Source organism: Globicephala melas, chromosome 10 (assembly GCF_963455315.2).
Source record: "Globicephala melas chromosome 10, mGloMel1.2, whole genome shotgun sequence".
NCBI classification, from domain to species: domain Eukaryota; kingdom Metazoa; phylum Chordata; class Mammalia; order Artiodactyla; family Delphinidae; genus Globicephala; species Globicephala melas.
The window spans coordinates 61,450,872-61,475,698 of record NC_083323.1 but is presented as its reverse complement, the minus strand read 5'-3'; the positions used below and the strand labels follow the sequence as shown (position 1 = coordinate 61,475,698).

At 48.9% G+C, this 24,827-nt stretch overlaps 2 protein-coding genes across 4 annotated transcripts in view; one reads left to right on the top strand and one right to left on the bottom strand.

The window, feature by feature from the left end:
- The window catches only part of GALNT6 (polypeptide N-acetylgalactosaminyltransferase 6), a 37,893-nt gene extending 27,242 nt beyond the window's left edge, over window positions 1-10,651 (bottom strand). For 2 of the 3 annotated variants that reach the window (XR_009565523.1, XM_030835030.2), the window contains exons 1-2: window positions 10,523-10,651; window positions 3,277-3,519 (exon numbers count right to left, since the gene is read on the bottom strand). The gene's annotated coding sequence lies outside the window, so the exon portion shown is untranslated. The remainder of the gene's footprint in view (window positions 1-3,276; window positions 3,520-10,522) is intronic. The other variant, XR_009565524.1, reaches the window with a different exon arrangement.
- Window positions 2,116-23,312, top strand: LOC115841267 (rabankyrin-5-like). The gene is given in 10 exon segments (XM_070046541.1): window positions 2,116-2,177; window positions 10,264-10,275; window positions 10,536-10,563; window positions 10,659-10,849; window positions 18,999-19,143; window positions 19,263-19,272; window positions 19,828-20,483; window positions 20,485-20,911; window positions 20,914-21,034; window positions 23,285-23,312. Coding segments are annotated over 10 exon segments (1,680 nt in total).
- The last annotated feature ends 1,515 nt before the right edge of the window (window positions 23,313-24,827 follow it).

The window sequence follows — 24,827 nt, the reverse complement described above, 5'->3', positions numbered from 1 at the left end:
AGGGGATATGGGGATATATGTATATGTACAGCTGATTCACTTTGTTACGCAGCGGAAACTAACACACCACTGTAAAGCAATTATACTCCAATAAAGATGTTAAAAAAAAAAGATACATCCAGTATGATTCCATTTATAGAAAATTTAAAAACACATAAAACTAAGCAACGTATGTTTTATGAATACAAAAATGAATATGTGTGGGACTTCCCTGGCGGTCCAGTGGTTAGGACTCTGCGATTTCACTGCCATGGGCCCAGGTTCAATTCCTAGTCGGGGAACTAACGATTCCCGCGAGCCGAGAGGACTGGCCAAAAAAAAAAAAAAAAGAATATGTGGTAGAGCTACATATAAAGAAAACTAAAGAAACAGTGAAACCAAAGTTTCTGAAGAGGGAGGAAAGATATGGGAATAAAGGCATACAGGTGACTTCAAAGTGAAGTGATTTTTTTTTAAAGCGGATGGTGGCGGGACTTCCCTGGTGATCCAGTGGGTAAGACTCCTCGCTCCCAATGTAGGGGGCCCAGGTTTGATCGCTGGTCAGGGAACTAGATCCCGCATACATGCTGCAACTAAGAAGTCTGCATCCATAACTAAAGATCCCTCATGCCGCAACTAAACAAGTTCCTGCATGCTGCGACTAAAAAAGATCCCGAGTGCCTCAACTAAGACCCTGAGCAGCTTAAATAAATGTTAAAAAAAAACAGTGTATGGTGGTTGCTGGTGGCACTGCTCTTCTTTGTACCCTACACGTATTTTATAAATATTCTGTATCTGCTCATATTTAATAAAAAAAATCTTTTTAATAATCTAAGATTCTAATGATAGCACCTTCTGGCAGGAACATGGCTTCCAGCATGTACCCCCACGTACGTGGTCCCAGACCTCAGAGGAAGAGTGATTGTAAAACTTTCTGTACACAGCTCTGCAAGTATAAGGCTCAGGGGTTAAGGACTAGACATCAGTGGCAACAAACCTGGGCACAAATTCTGGATCTGCCGCTTCTAATAATAACAACCTACTTCTTAGGGTTGTTTGTTGTAAGCGCTAAGTTCAACGAAATAATTCATGGAAAAAGCTTAGCAGTCTCTGCACCCAGTAAGTGCTCTAAAAGTGTTAGTTTCTATCAGTAGCAGCTGTGTGACCCTTGGGCAAATGAGTTAATCTAAGCCTCAACTTCCTCATCTGTAAAGTGGGGGTAACTAATACCTAACCCACAGGGTGGTGGGAAGGATTAAATCAAGAATAATGTATGTAAAGCACTCGGCAGAGCGTCTGGCACAGACTCAGCCTTCAATTAGTTCTATTATTATCATTAATAAATCCCTGCTCAGTTTCCCAGGAATTATCCTTAAACACCTGGTCCTTGGCCAAAGCCACACTCCTTACTCTGTCGTACTTAAAAGTAACTCCAGCTGAGCTGCGCTGTTATTTAAACATACAAGCTGCTGCCTGTGGAGAAGCCTGGTGTTCGGAGTCACTTGGATCCACTTGGGGCGCACGTGGCTGTCACGATATCAAGGGGGAACGGGGTCACTTTGGGTGGGGGGGAGACAGGTCATTTTCTTTTAAAACGTCAGATGCAGCAGCAGAAGCAGCAGCAAAGATCCAATCAAATCAAATCTCTTTGAGTGTCTATTTTATATTAGGCGTTGTCTGGGAGACAGAAGAGATTTGTTCATTGTGCCAGTATTGACTAAGCTCCTGCTCAGGTGAGGTGGACTGAGCATCTGCCAGGTGCTCTGTCAGATGGAGGAGATACAGAGACGCGCAAGCCCAGCCTTCAAGGAGCGTACGGTCAACTGGGGGAGTCAAATTTTAAACAGAGATCACCCAGTGAGAAGACAGCATGACAGAGGCACCCTCGGGGGCTGAAGGAGAGAGGATGAGGTCATGTCAGCCCGTGGGGGAGGGGGATGTTTGTGAAGCCCCTCAGGGGAGAAGCTTGGGCTGAGCACTAACACACAAGTAGGGGTTGGCCAGTGAGGTGAGCACATTTCAGGCAGAGGGAACAGAACACAGAAAGCCCTAGAGGCAGGAGACAGTGTGGCCCATCAGAGAATTCCAAGTAGTTTGGTTTGGTGGGAGTGTGAAGCCTGATGGGAGTAGCAAATGATGGGTCTGGAGCGGTGGCTGAAACCAAGCCATCGTGGCAAGGAGTTTGCCCTTGACCTGAGGTATGGGGAGCGGTAAAGGATTAGTGGGAACCCAGCATTACAGGAAGTGTAGTAGGACAGCTGGTGGAGCGTGTCCACGAGATGGACCTAACTGGCCGCTGGAGGGCCAGTTAAGAGGCGCTTGGGGGTCTGACCCATGAGAGCAGCAATACAGATGAGGAGGGAAGATATGGTGTTAGGAAAACTCCCGTGGGTGATGGGGTGGGACAATACATCCCAGCTGGGACACAGACGGACAGAGAGAGGTGTGAGACCATCCCTCTCCCCATGGGATTTTAAAATCTAGTTAGAGAACAAGAACCGGTAGCACCAGGTTCAGGTGGCACCCGTCCAGGGAGGGAACAGGAGTAGGAAAAAGATCTTTCACTGAATACCCTTTTGCACTTTGAACCCTGACTACATTACCTATTCAAAAATCAATAAAATTAGAACTGAAGAATAGCACAGACAAGTTGACAACGGTAGAGTTCCCTGTGGGCTTGAAGAAGGCTTCAAGGGGGAAATGGAGATTCAGTGTAGAGGTGGTGTCCTGTCCCAGGGGTTGCTGGGCCGGCACAAGGGGTTCTGCCCGACACGGACACCTCATCAGTTCTGCAACTGCCCCAGCTAAGCAAAGACTGAGGGCCGCAGAATGGGGAAGTGTTCGCCATGACACTGTTGAACCATCCTGCAGGCTGCATCTTCCCTGATACTTTGTCTACCTTCCACTCCAGCAAGAAAGAGGGAGCACAGTTAGAAACAAAGGCGTGGTACAGGCATATCTCGGAGATATTGTGGGTTCAGTTTCAGACCACTGCAAGAAAGTGAGTCACACAATTTTTTGATTTCCCAGTACATATAATAGTTACGTTTATACTATACTGTAGTCTATTAAGTGTGCAATAGCATTACGTCAAAGAAAAAGGAAAAAACCTTAATTTAAAAATAACGCTGTTGGGAAAATGGCAGTGACAGACTTGCTCAACACAGGGTTGCCACAAACCTTCAATTTACAAAAGAACCCTGCAGTATCTGTGAAGCAAAATAAAGCAAAGCACAATAAAACGAGGTATGCCTGTAAAGCTTAGTTACCAGCTGTTGCCAAGTGCTTAAGACTCACCTCTTCCAGGAAGGCCTCCCTGACTGACTCACACAGAATCACCCAGGTCACTCCAACTCCCTCATCCTGGCATTGCCTTGTAGTCCCTTGCAGTGTGGTTTCCCTTTGTTCCTTTTTTTTCCCTCCTGGAGAGAGACTTGGGGTTAAGTTGAGCGCTTCCCAGGCATCTGCTCTCTCGATCCAACCTGGCTGTCTAAGGCTTTCTCTCTGGTGCCTGCAGTTCCTCAAGGTACTAACCAAATCCTAAAATGAAACAAGACACCTGTGATTAGCCTTGGCAGTAAGGGACTCGGTCTCTGGTTTGTTTGCTCAGCATGCGAGAGATGGGAGAGTCCCTTAGAATGGACACATAATCTGATTCCGATGGAAGTCAGAAGACTTTGGGTTTAAGGATTCCTGCTCTCTGAGTAAGAAACGATTCCCAGAAGTGTGGCCGGCAAGGTCGGGGAGGTCACCAGCCTTTGGGAAGAAACTGCCCCTATTGAACACAGTCCTTTGTCAAGAGCAGGGCTTCACATGGTCCTCCCCGCAGTGTAGCTCCCTCACCTTCAGGCTGGCCACCAGGTCCACTGGCAAGTATGCCCATTGGCCCTCACCCACTCATGCCCCACCTGCTGCTGCTGGGTGTTCATTCCTAACTCTTTTTCCTCCAGCCACCCTTGGGATTGCAACACATCAGACCATCTCGGTTTTAGTAGTGAGATGACGCCAGAAATCCTCTTATTCTAGGAAGACTTCCTAGGCTGAACAAATTGGACCTGTTTTCCTGGCCTCACCAGTCAGAACACAAATTTACCTTCTGTCCCTGGTATAAGGGAACTAAGGCTTCACCCAGTGCATTGTCTATCAAACTGTTGATTGCAACTCATTATAGGATTGTTAAATAAATTTAAAGTGTTGCAAGTCAGCATGAAAAAAAAAATTCTTTAAAAGATCAGACTAGGGCTTCCCCAGTGGCGCAGTGGTTAAGAATCCGCCTGCCAATGCAGGGGTCATGGGTTTAAGCCCTGGTCTGGGAAGATCCCACATGCCATGGAGCAGCTAGGCCTGTGCGTCACAACTACTGAGCCTGTGCTCTAGAGCCCGTGAGCCACAACTACTGAGCCTGCGGGCCAGAACTACTGAAGCCCACACGCCTAGAGCCCACGCTCCGCAACAGAAGCCACCACAATGAGAAGCCTGTGCACTGCAACGAAGAGTAGCCCCCGCTTGCTGCAAAGCCTGGGCGTTGCAACGAAGACCCTACGCAGCCAAAAGTAAAAAAATTAAAAAAATAAATAAATGTATTAAAAAAAGAAAAAGATTAGACTAGACTAGAACAAAAAAGAAAATACCAACTGCCATTACATCACATGTAACATGGGTAAGTATTGTTTCGTTCAAATTTCATTTCAGTTATTATAAATACATATATAGAGTGTACTGAAAGTTCAGGTAGCACCCAAACTTTCAGTACCAGAAACCAGGTAGTATGGTTTTAAGCTTCAATAACTTCAGAAGTATAAATGCTACAGACTTACAAAGAACATCATTTGAAAGTTTTATTTAAATTTCTTTCACCTTATTTTTATGAATTTTGAATAATAAATTTTTATTTTAATGTTTGTCTCTGTCCATTGAAGATGATAAACATTTCCTGATACAAAACTAAAATGAAAAATTTGTTATTCAAAATTCACATAGGTAAAAGAAATTTAAATTATTACATTTTCAAATGATGTTTTTTGTTAGTTTGTAGAATTCATACCTCTTATGCGATTAAAGTGTAAAACTTTTCTAAGGATATTCCCTGGCGGTCCAGTGGTTAGGACTCGGCACTTTCACTGCTGGGGCCTGGGTTTATACTTCTACTTTGGCCTTACCACAGTCTGTCCTCTCTCACACCTTTGTGAACTCCTGGACCAGAGAGGACAGGTTATTTTCACCTTTTTAATCACTTGCAAAGTCTAGCACAAGGTTCGTATGTAGCAGGTATTCCATAAACCCTTGTTAAATGAGATGAGGCCGGTAGGGTTAACATGGCCCCTTTAAAGCTACAAGGGTGAGGGCTGGCTTCACTAAATGATGTTTTTTTTTTTTTTTTTTGTGGTATGCGGGCCTCTCACTGTTGTGGCCTCTCCCGTTGCGGAGCACAGGCTCAGCGGCCATGGCTCATGGCCCAGCCGCTCCGCAGCATATGGGATCTTCCCGGACCGGGGCATGAACCCGTGTCCCCTGCATCGGCAGGCGGACTCTCCACCACTGCACCACCAGGGAAGCCCTAAATGATGTTTTGAATGCACTTACACCAACAAGCATGTGAGTTATATGATCTGCTGTTACACACCAGCGTGGCACTTAGACTAGGTCTGAGTCCACTACTCTCATTTGACAGTGAGGCCAGAGTGGTTAGGTGACTTCTCTTGTGTCACACAGCTCACAGCTCTCCCAACTCCCAGGCCACTGCTCTGTTCCCACCCTCCTACCTCCCCCTTGGAGGTCACCTGGGGAGTTTGGGGACCAGGTTTGGCTCTCCTGAGCCTGGGGCAGGGCAATTTTCCAGAACCTCCCAATTCCACTCATAGACAACCTCCCCCCCCACTCTACCCCTCCCTCTTCCCCTCCCCACTCCTCCCACCACCCGCCAGGGCTTGCCCTCCTCCAACTCCCACCTAGGACTACAAATGCTTTAAAGATGCCGCAAATCAAAGTCCCAGGTAAAGTTTCGCCTTTTGTGAAAGCCGGGGTGGGGGTGGGGGTGGGGGTGGGGGTGGGGGGGTGTTAGTTACCAAGAACGTGCTCTTGCTGGCCAGGTGGCCTCTTGTAACAAAGTTTCTTTCTGTTTATCAGTGGAGCTGCTGACCTCCTGGAGACGTGGGGACCAGGAAGTTAGCAGTGGCAACACCACCAACAGGGATGTTTGCTTAGGTTGGTCAGACTACCGTTCAATTACAGGTTTATTCTTTGAAAAGTGATGACTGTTGCCGCTCTCACTGGGAGCATGTGTGTGGAGGAGCTAACACCACGCTGGGGGTGGGGGGACGACAGGTCAATTTCAAGCTACTGGTTGGGGGGAGGGAGCCAAGAGGCTGTTTTAGACAAACGATTCTCCGTTTCTTCCCTGCCAGCACTTTCTGGACATCAAACCCTGCCTACATTTCACTTCCTCTGTTCTCATGCTGTGAACAAAGTAGCAAACTATCTGGTCCAAACTCCTCCTCCCACCTCTGACCCTTTGAATTACAGAATGCTGGGAGGTTTTCACTTTTCTCCATAATTACACTTTGAAGACACTTCAGCTTTCCCCCAAGACTAAAGCTGCAGTACGTGGTTATTTTCCCAGAAAGATGCACTGAAAGTTGTTTCAGTAGCTAGTCTGTCAGGTTTTCTCCCTGGTAGATGCAGGTTTATGTTTTGTTTGCATAGCATTTTAAGCTTTAGTTACCCAAACAGATTTTTCCATTGAAAAACCCAACCCAACTTTACTCACACTGTACACCTAGAATATGCTTGGCATATAGTAGGTGCTCAGTAAATATTTCTTGATTTATTCCAAGTTTGTAAAAGTCACTGAAAATCAAAATAATATGTGACCAAGCAGGAAGTTCAACAGCTCACAGGTTTTTGTTACTGGATGGAGGACCTCCAGGCCCTGCCAGGTGAGGCAGGGATGTGCAACTATCTCAAACTGAGCCTTGAGACTCCTTGGAATCCAGGGATAAAGAAGGACCCCAGGTGGGTATGAGCTGGGATTCCCTAATTATCTAGGAACCCTGGTGACAATCAGGCTGGGTTTGAGAGAAGGCAAAAAAAAGAACTTGGATTGAGTCTTATCATCCTTTGATTGTCAGAGGAAGGGGAACGGGTGGGGGAGTTTAACAGGAGGGGTATTCCTGCAGGCTTGCGCTGGTCTCCAGATTGGGGGGCAGGTGATGGTGAGGACAGAACCGAAGTTTTCCCTTCTGTCCTCACCGCACAGGGTGCTCCTGGCAGTAGGACTTCTGCCTAGGGCCACTGGATACTCAACGTGCCACACCCTGAACTCAGTGTCTGTGCCCTGCCCTCTAAGCTAGCCAGCCTTCCCAGTTTCCCCACTGCTGCCAGTAGTGTCGAGATCCTGGAAACAACTCTTGGCCCTGCTCTACTCCCAGGCACGGAGTTTCTAAACAGTTTTCAACATCAGGTTCACTCCATGCCCATGCCCAAGTCCTGCTGATTCATTCTCTGCCTCCCAGATCCTTCTCTTCCTCTCCACTTTTAAAAACTGTCATCTGAGACTGTGCTCTTATCGCCCAATATCTGGAGAATCAGCAGACGCTGCCTGCCAGCGTCCTCTGCCTCAGGCCTCTCTCTCTTTCACAAATCAGAAGAGCCATATTCATATTGCTTTAGTGCCATTTGATTGTAGCAGAAACATGGCCTGGGCAGTCTGCTTCCTGTTTGCTACTCACCCTCACCGTCTATCTTTTCCTCTTCGAAGTGTTTCCGTTATATTCTTGCTAAGCTAGCCATGTTCCCTTTCTCTCAATTCTTACCTGAAACTCCCCTCCTCCGAGGAGCCTTCTTAGACTAAGGTGCATCTTACTGCCCTCAGTATCTGGGTGTATTTGTTTCCAAGTTTCACTGCCCATGTTTCCCCACGTGGGACTTCCTCACTAGATTTTTAGTGGGGAAGGAGAACCAACAAGTCTAGACGTTGCGCCACATAGATTCTGTTTTCTTTCTTCTTCCCAATCCTTAACTCCTCGCCCCCAATCTTTTGCCTCTTGTACGCTTTTCCCTACCAGTTCACCCAGCTTTCTAATCCCTGCAGCATCCCTCTGTCCTGAGGTATTTGGTTGTTAATTCCACTGCCCTGATCTGTCTGTTCTTTGTTTTCTATCGTATGCAGAGCTGAGGGTGAGGATTGGGTTTCCTCCTTTCTTCAAATCTCTACCTAGGGCTCAGGACCAGGTTGCACAGGGCACAGGAGAATAACCTGACCTCCCAGGGCTCTCAGGTGCCACAAAAGAGTCTTATAACAGTCCTTTTTCTCCCCAGACTGAGCCCATCCTTGTTCACTGGGCAAGCCTTTTACACAGCACAATTACAGCTTTGAGCTCAACACAGTGACAGGCAGTGCCCTGCACTTGACCTCCCATTTATTCAAACCCTCACTCTCATTCCCATCAAAAGAAAGGACATTTTGGGCCTTCCCAGAGAGGGGCAGAGGGGTGTAGGAGGAGCCAGGTTCGCCCAAATCTTTGGCACAGTCACTGGGTCCCTCTGGTACACAGAAAGCCACTTTGGCCTTCAGCTTCACTTCTAGGGCTGGAGATGTCAGAACACATCCATGGAGCCAGAGGAGGTTCAGGACAATACCACCGCCATTTTTAATATTACTACTTACCATATCAACAAACAGTTGTCTTTTCCATTTTACACATAAGGAAACTGAAGCACAGGGAGGTTTAGTAACCTCACCAAGGTCACAGAGCTAGGAAGTGGCAGAGGCAGAATTTGCTCCCAAGCACATGTCTTTCCAAAGCCCACTGTCTTAACCATGACACCAAGTGCTGCGTTGCACTTGGAGCGTTGCCAAAGCATTTTCATATACTCCTTGTCATTTGCTCCCACCCAGGGAGTGTTCATGTGATCTGGCCAAGGCTAGACAGCTAAATTGGTGACAGAGCTGAGCCAGCTCTCTGCCTCCATTATACCCACTGCCTCTGCCCTAGGGTGAGCTGCCCCTCTGATTCCTAATTTCTGTTCTAGACAATGGCTACATGGGCTAAGCCCATGGTCACATCTCCTGTTCAGTTTTCTCCCAACTGAATTTGGACTAAGATGTTTTTGATCTCAGAGGGCATTTGACATTCCTCAGGACTTCCCCTTTTCAGGTGTGAGTTCTTCCCTTCTGCTGTGGGTAGGAATCAGCTGTTCTGCTAACTGTGGTTAGTGATTACCAAGGATGAGGCCATCTCAGGCAGCCCAGTATCCTTCATGGTTCCTTTGACAGACCTGCCCTGCTTACTGCCCTGGTGCCCCTGAAAGTAGTTTTCTCTTGTTACCTCTGGGTGCCTAAAGTGAATGTCATTGTTGAGAAACAGGAGCTAGGGAAGCACCTGCAATGATACTGGCTTCTGCTGGATAATTTGAACTAAAGTATATTTCAAACCCCTCACATTAGCTTGTATTATCACACGCATTTGCCTGTCTAATCTTTTCACCCTTCCTGTGATGGGCAGAGACACAGCTCATCGTAGGAGAGGAGAATGAGGCGGGGGTAGTGCACACACATCTCTGGCAAAATGAGCCCCAGGTTCCTTGGTGTGTCCAGAGTTGTTAACTTCATGCAGTGTCTGTAAACTGCATTTGTGGGTCTGGCAGTGCACTGAGAGGGCAGCATTAAAATCCTCCCTGTGAATGTTGCAATGGGTGGTTGGCTAATAGCGGGGTCTGTTCTGCGCTTTGCTGGCAAATTGACACCCTCCCTCCACCCCCATACACACAGGAGAGCCCTGTCCTACCCGCTGCCAAGGTCGGGGTCTGGGATGACACGGTCTGGGATGAGTGGCTCTGGGGACAAGTAACAAACTATTTCTCCTTTCGGTTAGCCTGGGGTTTGGAACAAGTGACAGGGAATCAGGAAGTTGGTGACAGTCACAATCATGAACACCCATCAGACTCCCTCCCCACAATACCGTGTACACAGCTCCCGCCCCGCAAAGGCCCAAGCCTCCAGAGGAAGAACATCTGAGGCCCTACGCCCACCGGGAGGCTTCTCACCGCTAGCCCCTTCTGCTCAGGGGCAGCGTGGCACCGGCAGGAGGAAACCTCTCTGAAAGATTTTCTGTAGCGGAGAACAGGGGGTGGCCCAAAGTGGGGAGATGGGGCACAGAAGGGGTGCGGGGGGATGGGTGGGTGAAGGGCAGAGGCCAGAGGGTCCCGAGAGAGTGCGCTGTCTAGTCCCTCTTCATCCTACCCCTCCAGGTCCCAGAGACCTGAGCTTTTCTTTCGTCCTTTCAGGAAGGCGCAAAGGTAGAGGGGGTCCTACCGAGGCAGGAGCTAGAGGCCACCACGACAGATGGACCAGGCCGGTCCTGCCCCTTCATTTTACTGTCGGGGGGTGGCGAAGAAGAACAGGAGGAGTAGAAGGTGGGCGGAGGGGGGAGGTGGTGAGCAAGGACTTGGCAGAAGCGAGCTCGACTGGCGGGAAGTCGCGAGAAGCAGGAGAGCTCTGGGTTCCAAGTCCAGGGGAGGGTCGCGGGCTGCTTCTGCCGCTTACCTGTCGCGCCCAGGAAGAGCCACAGCCGCGCGGCCGTGCAGGTCGCGGGTTTCCCGACGGGAAGTCCTGGAGGGCGGGGCCGGGGCGGGCCCTGCACTGCCGCTGGGGCGCGTCCTCCCCGCCTCTCCCGGGCCAGGTGCAGGCGGCCATCCGCCGCGCCCCCGAGCGCTGCAGCGCGCCGCGGAACGCCCGGCTGCCCCGAGGTCGCGCCCGGCCTTCTGCACCCAGCCCGCCGCCGCCGCCGCTGCTGGGAGCCCGGCTGCTCCAGCTTCTCCGGATCTCAGCAGACCCCGGGGGGCAGCCTCCGTGGCCAGGTTCTCAGCGCCGGTAAAGATTGGAGTCTCCTAGCTACCCCAGAGACGACAGGCATTAGCCGAGCCGCCGGCGGCGGAAGCAGCTTGTTTATGGAACCGCAGCGTGTGGCGCGCGGGCTGAGGGGCTGCGCTGCCGGAGCGCTCAGAGCCGGGCAGAGAGGCGCCCCTGGGCTCGTCCCAGGTTTGCTTCTCATCGCCGGGGTGGTCCCTAGCAAATGACTCCTCCCCTCCATCCAACAGTGAGAGCAGGGAATTTGCTGTGTGCCCCGAACAATGCTAAAAAAAGCCTTCATGTGCCAGGTCTCAGGTAAATCCCAGCCCTAGCAAATACCTACGATTATTGTGGAATATACATGGGAGGCGGCTGATAACACAGCTAGCAAGTGCTCCTCAAAAGTGTGGTTCCTTGACCAGCAGCGTCAGCGTCATCGGATAATTTGTGAGAAATGAAGATTCTTGGGCCCTACCCCAGACCTAAATAATCCGAAACTCTGGGGATGGGGCCCAGCAATTTTATCTTTAAAAGCCCTCCGGGTGATTCAGGTGCATACTCGACTTTGAGAACCACTGAACGAGTAGAGACAGAATCCAAATAAGTAAGTTCAGTTCCTACAGCCACGCTCTGAATCATCCGCCTCGGGCTGCTCACCGGTTCAATCCAGCTCTAAGGTTCTGTGATGTAACCTTTTGGGTCCTTGTCTCAGTAATAGAGAAGGACCACTCCAAATAGCCGATAATTTGGAAATTTTCTGGCGTAGAAAGTTCGACCACCAATTCTGGTTTTCTTCTGTTTTGATATTTAAACGCGTTTGTGTTTCTAAGTCTGTAAGACCTGGGAGCAGGGGCGTGGGTGGGTAGATCTGAGCAAGAAGGCAGTTGTGACATGAACTGGGAAGGGCAGGGGAAGCTACTGGGGATTAACAGTTGGATGGAGAGAAGTAACCTTGTTTTCTAATCTGGGACCCCAGGGTAGAATTGAGCTATTCAGAAGGAGGCCAGAGTTATTCCAGTGATGGATTCTGGAGAGAGGAGGCCAGTGGGGCATGGAGAAGAAGATCTTGCCTAGCCACACTAGATCAGGAAGCAGGTGAAGGATGGACATTCCCAAAGGGGTAGAAAATGGAGGCATCCACTCACTCTCAGCCTGGTCACCTATCTCCTCCCCTAACACCAAGCATCTGAGTAATCCCACCTCCCCCCCCCCCCAACTCCCTTCCTTTCACATTAGAGACTCTGTCTGGGGTTTAATCCCTAAACAGAGACTTTCTACAGAGTTTGCCTTGATCATCCGTTTTGGTTCCTTTACAGACCCTCAGGGTTCATTCTCGTTCCCACTGCTCCATCTGCCACCCTTGTCACTTGCCTGATTCCACAGCTATTTTTCTCAGAATAAGGGCATTTCCTGTTGAAGACTGTGGGATGCTGCCCTTCATTTCTCTCTTTCCGGGGACTTGACACTCCTGTGCGCGTCTGACCCTATAGTCTTTGCACCACCCTTCCTCTTGATCCTGATCTGACCCTTGAGCCTTAGTCAGGACCCAGCCTGACCTGAGGGTGATGGGCTCGTCTGGACTCACAGCCTCAGTTCTTCCCCAGGACAGAGTCATGACTGCTAACCCCATCCCGGAGTCCCTGAGAGGCTGATGCCCAAGGAAGCAGCATTGGTCTGTGTTGCGTGTTCCACATTCTGGAAGCAAATTACTCATTCAGTTTTACTTTACCTGACTCTGATTTTAAACATGACTTTGAGTCCTCAGAACAATGAGCTGCCTGATTTGGAGGTGCATGTAGTCCACAGGATGTGTGACCACACTGACTGAGCTGTTCTTTTTTAAAACAATTAATTAATTAATTTTTGGCTGCGTTGGGTCCTTGTTGTTGCACACAGGCTTTCTCTAGTTGTGGTGAGCAGGGGCCACTCTTGATTGTGGTGCACGGGCTTCTCATTGAGGTGGCTTGTCTTTGTTGTGGAGCATGGGCTTTAGGTGCGCGGGCTTCAGTAGTTGTAACACGTGGGCTCAGTAGTTGTGGCGCACGGCCTTAGTTGTTCCGCAGCCTGTGGGATCTTCCTGGACCAGAGCTCGAACCCGTGTCCCCTGCTTTGGCAGGCAGATTCTTAACCACTGCGCCACCAGGGAAGTCCCATGACTGAGCTGTTCTGTCCTCACAGGAAGGACTGGAGGCGAGCCACACAGAATGACTGCATGGCAGGCCACTTAAAAAATAGTTTTCTTTAATTGAAAACATTATAAAGGCACCTGGTTAAAAAAAATTCAAGCACTAGCAAAAGGTATACAGTGAAAGATACATTTCATTCACTCCTCTCTGGAAATCATCTGTGCCTACTCATGACCGAAACTTTCCATCATTAAACTCTTCTGCAGGGCAGGCTTGGATTCCCCACTCCTCAAGAAGTCCTGTGAATTTCTTTCTTTCTTTCTTTCTTTTTCTTTTCTCAGAATCTTATTCTTATTTCTTGCCATTTTAGTTTCTGTTTTTGGGTGTTCTGAAGTTTCGCTTTTCACAGCAGTGTACTTCAGGGGTTTTCCCCCAGAAAGGCAGGAAGTGTGGTGGGGAGCAGATCGGTGGAAGCAAGCGAGACAAGAACAGCTCTGGGAGGCTATTGACATCAGCCTTGGTCCTGGCGACGGGATGCCCACCTCCGGCTGGGGCAGAATGAAGGAGACCTGACCACCAGGAGGAGGTGCTGGCTTCACTTGGGAGGGAAAGTTTTGACGGAGAAGCTGCCACGAGCACCCCAGGGAGGTCAGGAGGGAAGGCAGGCCCACCCACCCTGCCCCAGACTGTACCCCTCCCCCACCCTCTGCAGGTGCCTGACCAGCGGAAGGAACCTAACACGTCCCTTGAACATCTTTAGTCTCAGTTTCTCATCTGTAAGGACTAATGATGCCTTAGGGGTGGTTGTGCAGGTGGAGCTGAGAACTGATGCGAAAATGGCATAGTTCAGGTCCTCTGTTACATCCGTTTATCTCTTTTCTCCCCCTATTTCCCCCTTCCTCTTTCTCATCTCATTCCCGTGCTCTGAAGAGAAACCATCAAAGCGAGAAATGTTTTAGGAGCCCAAGCAGAGCTGTTCCAAGTTCTGCCGTAATCACTCATGCATCACAGTTCACTCTGCTCTGCGGGCCTCAACCTCCTCATCCGTAAAAAGGTATAATATTATTTTTACTGTTGAGTTGTTACATTAAATAAGTAAAACGTTTAACCCAGTGCCTGGTATACAATAAGCACACAATAAATGTTAGGATGTCAGTCGTTATCACTAGCTGTTGTCCTTCTTCCCTTGCTACCTTCAACAATACCATGTTAGCCCACCATGCTTTAGCTCTGTGCTAGGTATTGAGTAGGACCAGAGACACGAAAGTAAGCAATCTACTTCCTTCTCCTCAGGACACCCTTAACCTAGGAAGGGAGGTTGATAGACGTAAAAAGGATTAGGACAGGGCAGAGCCAGGACTCTAAAGCGAGGCAAGTGCTTTGGGTTTAAAATTGAAGGGGGCACCAGAAACTCAGTAATCAAGTAGTATATAATGTAATATTTAAAAACATCAAAATTAGTGCAAAAGATATCGATGATGAACAAAATATGAACAATTTAAAACAAAGAGTAGTGCTCTGCTGAGCCATATTGGAGCCTGAGGTAAAAGAAAAGATGTGGACCCCATGTCCATGCTTTTTTCCTATTAATTTTTTTTGGCCTCGCTGCACAGTTTGCGGGATCTTAGTTCCCCAACCAGGGATCGAACCCAGGCCCTCATCAGTGAAAGAACAGAGTGCTAACCACTGGACCACCAGGTAATTCCCCCATTTTTCTTTTATATAACTGAAGCCTCCTTATATCATACAATGAATAATTGTTTACTCTCTTGGGAAACGTGGGAAAGGTGCATTATGACTAAGGACACTTCTACTTAAATTACACACGATTTTCTTCTTAAAAGCACTCAAGATACCCAGGATCTGTGTGTACTTTTTAAAAAAGAGAAATTTAATAATTGTGAAGAACATCTACATGCTTGCAAGATTTTGCTATGAGAACTCTTTCTGCTGAAAATGATGATATATTATTTATTTAATTTTTGATGGTATGCAGGCCTCTCACTGTTGTGGCCTCTCCCGCTGCGGAGCACAGTCTCCGGATGCACAGGCTCAGCGGCCATGGCTCACGGGCCCAGCCGCTCCGTGGCATGTGGGACCTTCCCGGACCGGGGCACGAACCCATGTCCCCTGCATCGGCAGGCGGACTCTCAACCACTGCGCCACCAGGGAAGCCTGATGATATATTATTGTTTAATAACTTTTTTTAAAAAAGAAAGAGATATGCACATTGAACCTTCTGAAACAAAGGTAATCGTATCTCAACCTGACAAAAATATAAGAAGAAACTCTCCACCAGAGCAAACTCTCCCCCAGCTAACTGCAAAACCTCTGTTATCTATCCCTAAAAAATAAGAGAGGAGGTTCCTATCTTCTTAAGTATTTGAACAGACGATACATTTCCTTACAGAAGGTTGAAATATATATGATGGCACTGGAGTGTTGTTTAATATTGTTTCAGATTGACAGTAAAGGAGAGGTGATGGAATAACTCAATGGCAGGTCTAATGTCCTGATTTTTAATGTCCCCTTAGTATCCTGAAGTTTTTGCCTCACTGCTTCTTAATTCCCATGGAATCTTATTTATTTATTTTCAATAGGTAACGTGCGTATGGCACAATGATCAAAAGTTCATAAGTATAGTGAACTACTCCTGTCCCTGGTCACCTAGTTTTCCTCCCCAGAAGCAGCCACTGTTAGCAATTTCTTTTGATTCTTTCTAGAAACATAGCCCAGAGAAGGAGTCACCCTGATTTTAGCAAGTACCTTAAATAGTAGCTTTTTTCTTTTCTTTTCTTTTTTTTTTTTGCCACACCATGTGGCATGTGGAACTTCCCTGACCAGGGATCGAACCCGTGCCCCCTGCAGTGGAAGCCTGGAGTCTTAACCACTGGACCACCAGGGAAGTCCAACTTTTTTCATTATATTGTCTGAAGTGGTTAAAGTTATTTTAAAAGCAATTAACTTACTGAGCGCTCTTTGTGCCTCTGATAGATTTCCAGTGGACTCTCTTGGGTTTTCTAGGCAGACAGACCTATGAACAGCATAGGATTTTGGCAAAGTGAAAACGGTTTTGGAGTGAGACCTGGGTTGAATCTCTGTCTGATTTTAAATCCAGCCTTTAAAAAATGTTGGCACTCTCAAAAAAAAAAAAAAAAAAAAATAAGTTGGCACCCTCCAAAGGCATCATGCAAGTACAGAGTGGTCCTTCCCCACAGGTGTGGTGGGTAGAGTGGGCAGAGGCCACACAGAACCAAGGACTGCTCCTCTGCCCTCTCCTGGGTTTGTTTGACCTGGATCTGCATAGATCCAGAGGGCTTTGATCTTGGGGATTTCTAAACAGCCAGTGACCAGGAGGAGAGACTGAAGGGGAAGCCCTAAGCTACCTTTTCTTTCTCCACGAATGGAATGTGAGTTGTGTTTGCTGAGAGCAGATTAAGATAGATTCTATTGTTTGAAATCATGGATTTATGGCTCTCTAAAGAGCTGCTAATTATCAGCAAGACCTACAACCTCAGCCCACCCCCCATGTAGTAGTGGGAAAAAACAGTCCAGCACATGGGAATGGGTACAGGTCTTCTCACAGATGGGACCCACTGCCAGACAGGGAGTTGGTGGTATTGGGTGAGGAGTGGTACTAAGAAACACCTATAGTTGGTGAGGAAAAAACCCACATTCTTACTTACTCATGGAATTTTATCAATTTGAAGGGATGCCCCAGGACATCTCTGATCCCTTTATCCACTCCATGGAAAAGATGACTGGAGATGTGGATTATCTAGTTTATTTATATCACATAATTTTTTTCAACAGGACCTCAGAGGAGCATGAATGAACTCCTTTATATCTTACACTACCAGGAAAAGACAGACCTGAGGTGGTGCCTTGATATAAGTACAGTCCTCCAGGCTGCAGTAAGATGGGACAGCATTACATTGTCATAACGAGGGATGAGCTTAAACTTTGAAAAGGTAATTGGCCCCACTTACTAATTATCAAGACTTAAGATATCATGGGGTTCAGCAGTTATGCGAGGTTTACGGAAAACTATACCAGGCTTGCCAAACTACCAAGTGACTTACCAGGTACAAAACAAGGATGCCTCGCGAATAGAAGGAGGAGCCCCACTGTGGGGAGCTGGAGACAGACTTAGGACCCTGATGGGCTCTGTAACGTGTTATCCTGTCCTGGCGTTCAGTACCCTGAGGAGCCCACAGGTGCTGAATTTTTTTTTTAATTAATTAATTTTATTTATTTATTTTTGGCTGCATTGACTCTTTGTTGCGACGCGCGGGCTTCTCGTTGCTGGGGCTTGTCTCGTCGCGGAGCACGGGCTCTAGGGGCGCGGGCCTCAGTAGTTGTGGCTCGTGGGCTCTAAAGCGCAGGCTCAGTAGTTGTGGCGCACGGGCTTAGTTGCTCCGTGGCATGTGGGATCTTCCAGGACCAGGGCTTGAACCCGCTTCCCCTGCGTTGACAGGCGGATTCTTAACCACTGTACCACCAGGGAAGCCCCAGGTGCTGAATTTGAAGGCAGTAGTGGTCAGGGTATTTGACCTCCTGGCATTTTTGGTCCCTTGGCCATTAGCTCAATATGGTGATCTCCTTGCCAGTGATGGGCAAAGAAGTGTGTCTACTGGGGGCCTGCGGGAAAGCTTTCCATTCCTTTGAATGAAACAGATACAAGAATAAGACAGCCTCTTAAAAGCCTATCTGAGAACAAAGCCCACACAGTGACAAGGTGGAGCAAAGGGATGACAGAACCTGGGCCACCACTGACACTGGTTTTTTTTTTTTTTTTTAATTATTTATTTGGCTGCGCTGGGTCTTAGTTGCGGCACGTGGGATGTTTGTTGCCGCGTGTGAGATCTTCATTGCCACGTGCAGGATCTTCATTGCTACATGTAGGATCTTTAGTTGTGATATGTGGACCTTTAGTTGTGGCATGCGAACTCTTAGTTGCGGCATGTGGGATCTAGTTCCCTGACTAGGGATCGAACCTGGCCCTCTGCACTGGAGCGCAGTCTTAGCCACTGGACCACCAGGGAAGTCCCCACCACTGACACCACTGAGCTGGAGCTTATACTGCTCATGGGGACCATCCTATCCTGGTATCTGTTATGTGAGATAACTCAGTGGGCTGTTCTGGAGCCAAGGGAAGGATAGGGGGCACCAGTCCAAAGCGACCCAGACCTCCTCTAAGGACATTCAGATTTTGCTTTGAGTGTACAAAAACTAGAATTTTCTATAGAACCTGGAGCACAACAGTGGAAACAATCCTACCTGGGGAGTCAGAGAACCTCAGAGCTGATATGACCCTCATCTTTTAACTCCCTGGCGAGGAAGCCACGTCTGAATGGGAGCCTTAGCCTGCTGCCTACGTGAGCAGCTCCTCTGAGCCCTCTCAGAGGAGGGAAGCACTGGAGCTGGGACTCATGCACCTCTTGCCTTCGGGACCAGAGAGTAGGAGCCCAGGGAACGTTCTGGAGGTGCCAGGTCACCTCGCCCATTCTTCACAGGGTTACCCCACAGTCAGATGCTATGGGGGAGGCACATCTCAGTATATGGGGTGGGAAGCCCTGATAGAACTCCCCCCAAGCAAAGGAAAGACTTGGAGAGTGACGGCATGGGGTCCCTCAGTTAGCTGGCAGTTCTGTAACCGTGGGCAAATTGTTCAACCTCAGTTTTCTCTTTTTAAAAAGAAGATATTGAGGTGGGTCTGTTGTCGAATTTGATGAGATAATGTATGTAAATCACTTGTAATGTGCTCAGAATATAATGAATGGCTTTCCTGGTATGTGCCCATAACTCCTCCAGAAAGCCTCACGTGCTTGTTTTCAGCGTTTGGGCAGGAGCCACACAGCTTTTTGATGAGCTTGGCTGACTGTGGAGTTTGGTCTGGGTTTGAGGCTGGGCAGGAATGACCACTTGGATCCAGTTCAGAGTTCTTTCGTGTTGGTTTATTCCCCAAGGAGCTGAAAGCAGTCCAAGGGATAGAAATGAGACCAGGGTACATCCAGGTGGCTCCCCATGGCCTCTTGTGTCAGTGCCCAGAGAAGCATCCCTCAGAGTTTGGTGACGTTGGCAGCCAGCGGGCAGGAAGACGTCTGCCAGAATGGAGGAGTGCAGAACTGCAGGTTGGCTGCCTTTGGACCCCGGGCACGGCACACCCAGAAACAACAAAAATACCTCGTAAGGCAATCATTCTGTTACTCAAGCCAGGTGACCCGGGTCTAAACTGCAAGCCTTGAAATGCTTCCTGGATCAGCCTTGGGGCAGCCTGTCTCCCCTTATCTGTCCCTGTGCTGCAGGTAGACAGCTGTTAGTCCGTAAAGAGCCTTATGAGTGGTGAGCAGGCGCCCCTTCCTCTGGGCAGGCGCAGACCTGTGTCAGGGCGTGGCTTGGCAAGCGAAGCGTGAGCCGGGTGCAAGCTACACAGCCACCCGGAGCGGTCTCGGAGTTCCCATCTCTGTCCACAGCCTGCCTCAGTGATCTCTGCCTCAGAGGCAAGGGAAGGGGCTTCACTCAGGGTGAAACCAGACTCGGGGGCAAACTCTAGGAATCTGCCTGCTTCGCCACTGTTGGTTTGCTGTAAGAGTAGACGCAGATCTGATGTCAGGAGCTGCGTGGAGGAGACTGATGACTACTTAGGACCCGAACTGCCTACTGAGCATGAACTTGTCAGTCTGTGAGGCTGACTCCTGACCAAATGCAGGAGAGCCTGGGGAGCTTGACTATGTACGGGGACAGACGGAGACTGGGACAGGACCGGTCAAGGGCAAAGGACCTTCTTTCTTCTTTGTCTAGCATGTTTTCAGGGAACCACCTTTGATTCTTAGTCCATGGAGTTCAGATGAGGCCCACCTCACTCCCCAGTACCAAGGGTGGACCTACAGACGGAGGAGGGCCCTGCCTTGACCTCGCCCCGCTCAGCGGACAGCAGCGTCTACCTGTGGACACCACTGCACGTGACGATTGCCTGTAATCATCCGGATGTGGTGTCTGTCATCCTGGAGCAAAAAGCTAATGCTCTTCATGCCACCAACAACCTGCAAATTATTCCAGCCTTCAGCCTCAAGGATTCCCGAGACCACACTGTGCTGGGCCTGGCATTAGGGACTGGCACGCACACAACCGCAGCCCAGCTGCTGGGCTCCGGGGCTTGCATCCACGACACCATGTCAGACGGGCAGACCTTGCTGCACACGGCCATGCAGCGGCAGGACGGCAAGAGCGTGCTTTTTCTCCTGGAGCACCAGGCGGACATAAACGTCAGAACTCAGGCTGGGGAGACGGCTCTTCAGCTGGACGTCAGAAATCAGCTTCCCCTTGTCGTGGCTGCCACACACACGCGAGGAGCTGGCACATCTGGGCCAGATGAGAAGGGGAACGCCCCACCGTGGCTCGCACTGGCTCATAATCTGGAGGACATCGCATCCACTCTGGTCAGGCGTGGTTGTGATGCCACGTGCTGGGGCCCAGGACCTAGTGGGTGCCTTCGGACACTGCTGCACAGAGCCGTTGATGAAAACAAACGAGTCCATCGTCTGCTTTCTTATTCGCAGTGGCTGCGATGTGAATAGTCCCAGACAGCGTGGTGCTGATGGAGAAGGAGAGGAAGAGGCCAGAGGTGGGCGGACCCCCTTGCATTTGGCAGCCTCCTGGGGGCTGGGAGAGACGATACAGTGTCTTCTGGAGTTTGGTACCACTGTAAATGCACAGGATGCGGAAGGAAGAGCGCCTGTCCACGTGGCCATGAGCAACCAACGTGGCGTCGCCATTCAGCTGCTGATTTCCCACCCTGGCATCCGCCTGCATGTCCGACACAGGCAGGGCCTGACCCCCTTTGCCTGTGCCAAGACCTACAAGAACAACAAGGTGGCCGAGCCCATCCTGAAACGAGAGTCCGGGGCTGCTGAGCAGGTGGATAGCGAGGGCCGGAATTTTCTTCACGTGGCAGTTCAGAAAGTGTGCTGTTCCCGATCAGTGTCTAGGCTAACGTGAATTCCGGAGTCCAGGATGCTGCCAAGTTGACCCCTTTGCACCTTGCTGTCCAAGCAGGCTCAGAAATTCATATAAATATGTATATTTATGTATATCATATGTATGTGCAAAGATCCTCTGGCCACCGTGATTAGTTTAGGGTTTAGCACATTACCCAAGCCAGGCTACTCAGAGCCTTTCCTGAGATATTTCCTGGAACTAGCAAAAAAGATGACCCCCTCCCCCCAGCCCCACACCTCTGATCCCCTACCCCACGTGACCACTGATGGAATACTTAGCTGGGAAGGTGACGTAAGTTCAGAGCAGCTAATGGCCATCTTTGCTATTACATGAGGAAGGAGAGTCAGCCTGAGCATGAAGACAACACTAAGAAAGCAAAGAATAAAGGTAAAGCACGAGAGGACCCTAACGTTACATTTTGTACTCCTGGATCCTGCTCTACCTGAAGGCGTTTATTCCTAGATTTCTCCCTTCTTCCGCTTTCTCTTTTTCTCCTTTTCTTTTCCATTTTTTCCTTTCCTTTACTGTCTCGCCCTCCCTCCCTCCCTCCCTCCCTCTGTTCCTGTTCCCCCTCTCTTCCTTCCTTTCTTCTTTCTCGTTTTGGTTGAAATTTGTTTGAGTGTGTTTTTGTTACTTGCAACCCAAAAAATCTGACCAGGAAACAATGTGATGCACTGAATTAACTTACTGCTCTGGGAGAGAGGTAAAAGGCTCTCTATGTTCATTTAAAACCAGGCCTGGCAGAGAGACAGCAGAGGGAAACTCCTAATAAAAACTTAGGAAAGGACACTTCTGGCTCTCCAAGGAGCAGAGAGAGTTGAGTGGTAACTCATAGTGTGGCAGGGTATGGGGGACACTTACAGATTGGGAGGGATGGACCACCCATCCTTTTAGGCTTTAACCTGTGAGATATACTCGAACCAGACAATTTCCCAGGTATGACTTGGGAGATAGCTGGGAGACCAGGGAACTGGAGGGCTTCTGCTTGGGAGACGTCCCCAAGTCTAGAGAGGCAAGAGGCTGTTGCAGGGTCTGGCCTATCCCTAAGCCCCTCAGGACCTGGTATGCCTCAGACCCTGTTAGTGCTGGGTGAGCAGAGAGTTCACCATTTCTCCACTTCACTACTACATTCGGTTCAGGCCTGTTGACGTTCTGTGGCCAACCATGTCCCCCATGTTTGCTTTGGAGAGATTGTACCGAGTTCCCTAGTGAGGTCTTCCCTGTTGCATATAAAGAGTGCCTCTGTAACCTTCCTTTGTGCAAATCTTTGGCCATTTTCCTAGGGTTACCTGCTAGAAGTGTAACTTGCTGGGTCAAAGGCTATGAACATTATTAAGGTTTTTGATTCTTATTCCAGGAGGCACTATTATCCATTACGAGAAAAGAGATGTAAAAAGTCCCCACCCTTGTTGGCTAGGAGAGGGCTGATGGCTAAATAACTAGAGTAAGAGGTGACCTGTTTTTCAGAAAAACAGAGCCATATCACAATGTCTATAATAAATGGAATTAAGACCGTAAAATGTGGTGTGGGTGCAGCAGATCACATAGCATTAAACAAATTGGACTGCCTGGTTCCCTGAAGATACATGGCTCAGAAAGCACCAGAAAGACCTAATGGGGTTATCAGGGTGCTTCCTTGAATATAAGAAGTGTCGGGACAGTAACAACTGAAGTTGCATTTACTGAAGGTGACTTTTGTGTAAACAGGGTTAGGACCGGAGGAGGGCAAAGAACTAGCATTTCTCTCTCAGGGAGCTCTTTGTTGAATGAGAGAGATCACCAGCTACAAATCAAATTATCCCAGGAGGGAAAGTCTGTCCTGGCGTAAGCAAGAGCGTCCTAACATTCTATCCACAGTTGGAATGGTTAATGCACGTGGAAGCTCCGTGGAAGCCGTAAAGCATCGCTGGCGTGGGGTGCAGTGGTAGGCACTAGGGGATCAGAGATGAAAACTCAGTCCCTATCTGTGAGGAGATATCAGTCTACTGCACAAACCTTCTAGAATGAGATAAGACCCATACTGTAATAGAGGGACGTTATGCAGGAGGTCCAGGATGGCACAAAGGAGGGAATGATTAACTTCCCTGCTGGAGGAAGAGGCGAGGTGACCTGGTTTGCGAAGAACGAGTAGAAGTTTGCCAGGTGGGCAAGTGGGGGAGACACAAATAGAGGGAGGGGCATACGTGTGACCTGGGTGGCCCCCAGAATTTGGAGTGCAAATAACATGCCCCAGCTTGTCCCCAGAATTTAGTGCTCTAGGTCCCTTGGCCTGCCAGAGCAGATCCAGAAGCTTAGCCTGGGGCCCTCTGAGGCTCCATTCTCTCCCCAGCATCCCTGTGGTCACTAGTGTTGAGTAGCGGCAGAGCTAGAGGGGTGCGGGGTAGGCGGGCTTGTTGCAGAAGGGGGCCAAAGTTAACGAGGAGGAGCCAGCCCCAGCCAGCTGGTCCTCAGGGCAAAGTTGGAGGCATGTGAAAGGACGAGGGTGCTGCAGCTATGTCTTGCCCTGAGAGGTCATTGCACTCCTGGCTGGACTGGTCAGAATTCCCTGTTTAAAACTCTTTTGGCTTTTCCACTAGGCCACTTCCAGCGGGTAAGCAGCCTCCTGCCCTAGGGGTGTGGAGTGCACAGATTCTAATTGTAGACGTCTGTATCTGTTTCTTATGACTGCTATGACAAAGTACCACAAACTGGGTGGCTTAAAACAGAAATTTATTGTCTGACGATTCTGGAGAAATCTGCAGGGTCATGCTCCCTCTAAAACCTGTAGGGGGACCCTTCCTTGACTCTTCCTAGCTTCTGGTGGTTTGCCATCCATCTTTGTCATTCCCTGGACTGGAGACACATTGCTCCAATCCTCCATCTTCACGTGGTGTTCTCCCTGTGTCTCTCCGTGTCTTCACATGGCTGTCACTTTATAAGGACACCAGTCATATTGGATTCGGGACCTCTGCTACTCCAGTGTAACCTCATCTTAATTAATTCAACCTGCAGTGATCACCTATTTCCACATAAAGTCCCATTCTGAGGTCCTGGGAGTTAGGACTTCAACACATCTTTTTGTTGCTGTTGGTTGGGTGGAGGCATAATTTAACCCATAGCAGCGTCTCTCAGACACACGGCAGAGCTTGCAGGTGGTAAGGAAAGTCTGGCAGCTCCCGGGGCTCTGAAGTGCAGCTCAGGGGTGACAGCCCGGGAACACAGTGTTTACGTTTTTTTGCTTGCAGAACCAAGGCTGCCTGCAGTTGTGGCTACAGGAAGGTGTGGGCTCCAGGGAGCTGGGGCTCTGCCACACCGCAATGATGCTGGGTCTGGAGGAGGTTGTAGAGTTGAGTCCCTGTCAAGGGAGCCATTTGGGGGCTTTTTCACAGCCATTCTTCAGGGAAAGAGGCCCCCAGTGTAATACTCACTCCAGAGCGTTTTCCTTCCAGAACAGGTAAGGCGTGAAAAGGGATCTAACTGGAGACCCAGGTTTGTTTGTTTTTTTCCCAGAGTTTTCCTAGATATTTTTGTTTGCCCATTAAAAAACTAAACCTTGTTGGTAATTTTATTGTGATGTCCTGTAATTTATAGATGAATAAGAAGAGGATTAACAGCTTTAATAAAATCGAGTTTTTCCTACCAGATGCAGCGTGTGCCTTTCAATTTACTCAAGACTTCTTTTGTGCCACTCAGTAATAGTTTTCATATTCTTGCATGTTACTTTTCTGCTTGATCTCTTCATCTCTTCGCTATGACTGTAATGGGAATCTTTTCTCTCATGCTATTACCTCATCAGTTGTGCTCTGTGTTATAGGGAAGCTATTGAGTTTTGCATAATAATCTTGCACCCAGCCACTTTTCTGATGCCTCTTGTTTGCAATAGTTTTCAGTTG